General features: G+C 42.6%; 1 protein-coding gene across 1 annotated transcript; it reads left to right on the plus strand.

Annotated features, from left to right (window-relative positions):
• Positions 1–3939, plus strand: parp16 (poly (ADP-ribose) polymerase family, member 16). Its single transcript, XM_070972932.1, has 7 exons — positions 1–67; positions 772–968; positions 1429–1566; positions 1653–1859; positions 1971–2142; positions 2255–2399; positions 2859–3939. The coding sequence occupies exons 2-7, from the start codon at positions 780–782 to the stop codon at positions 2992–2994; spliced, it is 987 nt and encodes a 328-aa protein (XP_070829033.1). The 5' UTR covers positions 1–67; positions 772–779; the 3' UTR covers positions 2995–3939.
• The last annotated feature ends 2380 nt before the right edge of the window (positions 3940–6319 follow it).

Raw genomic sequence — 6319 nt, forward strand, 5'->3', positions numbered from 1 at the left:
GAACGCAGCAGTCCTCCAAGCTAACGTAAGCTGTTCCTGCAGTGCTATGAGTTGAGAAAGATAGAAGGTATCGGCAAATTATGATATAAAACTAGTTTGTGTCACGTGAAATGGGTTTGTGTACCACAGGGATGTATTCCTAATACGTCCAGGACGCCACAGTAGTCCGACCGAGCTGTATTTCTTTTCAGTAACGTTACTCGGCGATATAGCAGCTGTTCGCTAGCTGTAGCTCAGCTAATGTTAGCTAACGTCGCTTCCTCCCACCCTGTTTTGCTGACCGGTTAAGAGGGACAACATGATTAGCTTTGCTAAAACGGGCAGTAAACAGTAACGCCACTTATTTCCATCAAACTTGCCAGCACAGGAAAAAGTAGTACAGGGAACTTTTTTGTCCTGAAGTGTCAGTGTTAGTTTTGATGTTGACCATAAAAACTTAAAGTAACTGTTGATAAGAGTAACGTCACGCAGAACTTGGCAGGAGCTGAAGTGTGTAAAGGAGCTAAGGTTAACTAAAGTTAGTTACCTGACCTTTTTGGCCTCTACGAACAGGTTCAATTGTACAAAATGAGTTTCATGTGAGGCAGAATTTTGCATCTTGTCATAACATCTTCCCTTCAGAGTCAGGGAGAAGAGGAGGGTGTGCAGAGTTTGGCGCAATACCTAACTCAGTCAGTTGTTTTTAGCCTAAGTTTGTGTTGCTACGCGGTGTTTGTCGGGCTATCATCACCTGTGCTCACTTTTGTGCTATCTTATCACCCCTGCCTGCAGTGCTGGGAATGCAGCCACCGCTCCCACCTGAGGCGGTCAGAGAGCTGGTGTGCTCCTGTCTGCACAGAGACCCAGTAGCTGCAGACCTCCGCTGCAGCCTGTTTGTTGCTTCTGCAGAGAACTACAAGAGGGATTCTTTGCTCAGACCTTTTCCTCCAAGATACATCAGTGGTGACAGTAAGGACTTTGAGGAGCTGGTAAGATACAGTGACAGTCAAAAGCTTTTGAACAACCTCTGTTGTTGCCATGTATGCTTTCACGTGGAGCAGCGGCACAACACACGTACACTTGGTGGCAGTGGTGCACTGTTGGGAAGCAGTGTGTCAAAAAGGTGAAGAACAAGACCGTAAGACTACGAAGATCTGTTCAAGGTTTTCAAGGACCTGCCACAGTAATTTACACTCCTACACCTGTTTGTATGTGAATCCAACTCAACCTACTGTTCAAATAAGTTGCTTGGGAATACAATTAAAATGAATGCATTTTGCATTTGTTTTGTTCTTTCAATAAGGAATGCTGTGTGGTTCACTACAGCCTCATGACACGTGGTTCAGAGGAAATGCAGCCTCACATAGAGGGAAATGGAAAGCAGATGTACTCAGGACAGGTGTCATTGCTCCTGCTGTGTGAGCAAAAGAAGTTTGTTTTCTTCTCTAGTTGGCAGATGTGAAATCTTTGCCTGGTGTCAGAGACCTTGTGAGACTGCGACCCGGAGAGGGAGATCATCATCTGGCTCTCACACATTGGATTCTCTCTTCAAAGAGCTTCGCGGTGAAAACGCTGCAGAAAGACGAGGTACATCCCAAGTATAAATCCTTAAACCACAGTGTCTTTGATTCCATGCTTTTTCATTAACAGTGTGTTTCTTTGATCTCGGCCAGTACGCCAAACTTTGTAACCTGACGGAAAATGAAGGCATTTCTGCGCCTGTGCCAGACTTCCTGTTTGAGCTGGAGTACTGTGATCAGATGAATGCCAGGTTTGAGAAGACAAGGGCAGGCAGAGACGTCTTCTATGCTTTCCATGGGAGCCGCCTGGAGAACTTTCACTCCATCATTCATAATGGGCTGCACTGTCACCTCAACAAGGTGAGTGATTTAGTGCAGCGATGACGAAAGGATGAAGTGGAGATCAGAGATATTCTGTTGTTTCTTTCTGACACAAACACTCAGTCGATCTTTCGTGCATGTTGTGTGCAGAACTCAGTGTTTGGAGAGGGGACCTACCTCACCAGTGACCTCAGCATGGCTGTGCTCTACAGCCCCCACAGCAGCGGCTGGCGAGAAAGTCTCCTGGGTCCACTGCTCAGCTGCGTTGCCTTGTGTGAAGTCATTGATCACCCAGATGTTAAGTGCCAGGTGAAGAAAAAAGGTGTGTTAACCGCGTGACTCACACTGCACACAGAATCACACAAAGTTAAACTCATGTCACACTGACGTTTAAATGGCTTCAAATTAAAACCAGCCACTCGTTTCCCTGTCAGATTCTGAAATCATTGACCGTCAGCGCTCAAGAGCAAAGAACAGCGAAGGAGGGGAAGTACCGCAGAGGTACTTTGTCGTCACCAACAATCAGCTTTTGCGTGTCAAGTACCTGCTCGTTTACTCTCAGAGGAGGCACCTGTCCAGGTAAGAATCTCCCAGGTCAAATGTAGTGTTGCAGGTCACTTGTGAGTAAATGGTGTAAATGCTGAAAAAGTATTTATAAGCTGCATTAAAATTAAGTCGAACAAAAGGAAGGACAGGAAGCTTTTAACTGGAGTCAGTGGTGACGATGATCATTTTCTGTGATATACAACTCTGATTCCAAAAGAGTTGGCAGGAAGTAAGTCATGTGCAAACAAACTGTGGGTGACAGCAAAGGTTTTTTACGACGAGTTCCTGAGCTCATGTCGTAACAGTCCAGTCATGTGTTCACAAAGTGGTCAACCTCCTTCCATCCTTGTCTGTGAACGATTGAGCCTTTTGAATGTTCCAAACATAAAACATTAAATATATTGTCTTTGCACTGTTTTCTATTGAGCACGTCAAAAATGTTGTTTATTGTGGTGGTACAGGAAAGATGAACTCTGTGTTTTTCCTCCTCAGACATTCCCGCAGCACCTCCTGGCTGCTCAGACACCATTTTGCCGTGATGATGGGTCTCTACCTTCTGCTGCTCATATTCATCGGTGCCTTTAACTCCACCACCTTCGTATCCTTTTGGAACAGACTGTTCAGGTGACAAGACAGCAGGACAGACGGCCTGGATGTTGATAGTCCACAGTGCCTTCCTGATCAGAGACTGACTGGAGGCCCGAGCAAAGTTTTATGCACCTTTATACTGTTTTCTCTCTGCAATTGTTCTTTTCTTTGTTGGTACAAATAAGTATAATCACTGTTATTCCAAGATAACGTATCTTTTCAAATAGCAGCTGTGTATTAATTCTCTTGATATAGATACTGACCATTCTGCATTTTAAACATGTTATGCAAAGTTTCATCTGTCATTTGTACGGTTTAGTAAACATCCTGTTTTGTAGACCAGCATGGTGATGTCTTTTTTTGGGTTTGTACTGAAGAGCTGTAGTGTCCATCTATCGATCAGGCACGAATGACAATATTCAGCTTAAATGCTTTTAATGGTCTGCATCACCCAGTTTTTAGGAAATAAATGGGAAGGGTCCTTTAATAACTCATGATTTAAGTGTGACTTTAAGGTATTAAATATTATAATTAGGTATCATGAAGGAAATTGTGTATTCTTTCCTTACAGCAGTAGAAGACGAAAGCTGTAAATCCTCCTAAAGGTTCAACAAAACAATACTTTTAATGTAAATTCTTTGGAGGGTTTGAGTGATCTAAGTTTGTTGTGAAGTCGTTTTAAACTCTTTAAATGATTGTCAGGCTTGTGTAAGACGTCTGTAACATCACACGTTAGTCAGAGGCGCTGAGATCAAACATTTGTCTGCAGCTGCTTCCTGCACATCAACATCTACTCGAAGGTCACTCCCTCGTGGTAATCTCTTGTTCTTTTCTATTGTTCCTGTGTTTTGTCGTGTATTCAAACTTTAACATGGGTTTCCTCTGACGGGGGCACATTTATTACAGCTGGCAGGCAGACAGTCCTTTGTTATCTGTTGTTTTTAATCAGTAAAAAATAAAAAGCCAGACAGCTATATGGGATTGATAAGAGGCGGCCTGCTTTGGTGACAGATCTTGTCCCTCTAATATCTAGCTGATATGCTGAAGTGTATACGCAACTAGACGCACAAGAAATGTACACAAGGAAGAGAGTTTGGATCACAGTTTGTGGTACCGTGCAGCCTTATAAGAGGACAAATTATTAACTAAAGTGATGGAGTACTCGATACGGGAATTTATGCAAAAGTTTTTGCTCTAAATATTATCTGCAGTTCCTGGAAGGTGTGTTAGAGACTGATTTGTACCCAACTGCAGTACTTATATAGTACCTTTAACATTGATTTCATTCATTGAAGCATAATGTACAGTACTGAGCAGCACAGGAACCATTTTTTATTAATGTCCCTCCTCTGGCTCTGATCCTGTTTGTCTCAAAACAAAATTGGACAAAGAGCTGCACCGTCGCCTCTTCTGTCTGATTAAACGCTGGATATTATTTGGCTTCAGTGATGCAGCTGACTCACAACAGAAGATGAAAGAAAGCACGGGCCTTTGTTTTGGTATAAAAACTGATTTGTTCTTGCGACATCCGTCAGATAAACTGCTTCAGAAACGGCTCACATTTGAAGGACACAGAACAAACTGTCCATTGTTGGTCCACACTTTATTCCCTTTCTGTGCAGGCTTCATTATTGCTGCCTCATAAACCGTCTGTTATTCAATAACCATCAGCTGTCAGGGGGGCAGCCATGGCAGAGGGGACTCGAGACGCTCTGCTTCTCCCGCGAAGCAGAGAAACAAAATGTGAATGATTCGAACAGAAGAGACGCAGCTCCAGACTGATATGACCATTACTATACGTATTGTTTCACTTCATTTCTCTGCCACAGAGTTAGTTTTTTAAGCCTCAGTGCTTTGTTTCTCCTTCTGTTTAAATTGGTTCACTCATTCACGGTTGAACATTCACTGTAAAGGCAGCTCTTCATAAACAACTGCAACCCCCATCGTTATACACCCATGTGTTCACAAAGTTGTGAACCTCGCTCGCTTCTTGCTTGAGAACAGCTGAGTCTTTCCAGGATGCCCCTTTTATACCCAGTCATCATGACTGACTATCACCTGTTACCAATCAACCTGTTTACCTGTGGAATGATCCAAACAGGTGTTTTTGGAGCATTCACGCAGCCTTCTCAGTCTTTAGTTGCTTCCTGTCCCAACTTGCTTGAAACGTGTTGCTGCATCAAATTCAGAATAAGCAGATATTTACGAAAATCAATGAAGCTGATGAGGTCAATTATTAAACATATTGTCTTTGTACGTGTCTTACACGGCGTCTTCTTTTTTTTTTTTTTTTTTTTTTTCTGCAGTCTGGGTTGTAAACTTAAGAACAAGACCAAGAGTTTGCTGCCATGCTTGCAGCTCTGTGCTTTGAACTAAATGACATTTTGTGCTTCATTAATTGTCTTTCCAGTCCTGTTTATTGGGAATTTGGGGATTAATTGCACCTGGTACACAGTGTAATAATTTTCAAGAGAGACTTCATACATCTCCAGTGAACAAGAGCATATCCTCTCAGATGTGCTGTTTCTATCATTTACCCACAGGTGAACCCAGAGGGGGGATTTAGTCTTGTACTACGTTTACACGTAGCCGGCTATTTTCATAAACAGACATTTCATCTTCTCTGTTTTCAAAAATTACATCGTGCACACGTGTCTATTTTCAGAAAACTTTTCGTTTACACTAACCGTATACATGCCATTGACGCTAGCGGTGACACAGACTGGCTCTTCGTGTTGGAGGGAGGAGAAGTTGTTGCAAAACTGCTGACCTCTGAGCACTCATTCGTCTCTGCTCCTCGATATAATAGAGCAGCTGTATTTGCAAATGCAGACATACAAAAAGGGTTTGCACCAACACAAATGCGACTGCTACTCTGAATGCATCCATGATCACCATAGCCAAATGAAATGTAAACATAGGTCGCACTTTTGGTGCAGGTGCAAGTTCTGGTTTATAATGTGAGGTTGGCTACCTAAAACTCTGTTTTTCTCAGTTTACATGAAAATGTGCAACCAAAGTTTTCCAAAATCTCCACTCTGGCCGGAGTTTTTAGAATGCATCGTTTTCAGAGGTGAATTCTCCGTTTGCGTGTAAACGAAAATAACCGTGTACGTGTAAACGGGGCCTTAGAGTCAGGTACAACACAGCACACACAGGCTTAAACGTGAATACACAGACTTTATTTCTTACAATTAAAAATACGAAAAATGTGACAGGCTTTTATTCAGGTTTACACTGCATACAAAATGTGATCGTTGGATGAAGAATTGTCAGGTTATACACAAAGTTTATGGATAGCTGCCTTTTCCCATTTTGCTACATGAGCTCGTTTCCTCTGGGTTTGCTTTCTCTACATGAGGGAA

Source organism: Chaetodon trifascialis, chromosome 10 (assembly GCF_039877785.1).
Source record: "Chaetodon trifascialis isolate fChaTrf1 chromosome 10, fChaTrf1.hap1, whole genome shotgun sequence".
NCBI lineage: Eukaryota > Metazoa > Chordata > Actinopteri > Chaetodontiformes > Chaetodontidae > Chaetodon > Chaetodon trifascialis.

What these genes read in the sequence shown, in the direction of transcription:
- parp16 (XM_070972932.1), top strand. Translation starts at nt 780, where the DNA reads ATGCAGCCACCGCTCCCACCTGAGGCGGTCAGAGAGCTGGTGTGCTCC. An exon ending in GTGCCAGGTGAAGAAAAAAG is followed by an intron (nt 2,143 to 2,254) that starts GTGTGTTAACCG and finishes TTTCCCTGTCAG; the next exon opens with ATTCTGAAATCATTGACCGT. An exon ending in CAGAGGAGGCACCTGTCCAG is followed by an intron (nt 2,400 to 2,858) that starts GTAAGAATCTCC and finishes TTTCCTCCTCAG; the next exon opens with ACATTCCCGCAGCACCTCCT.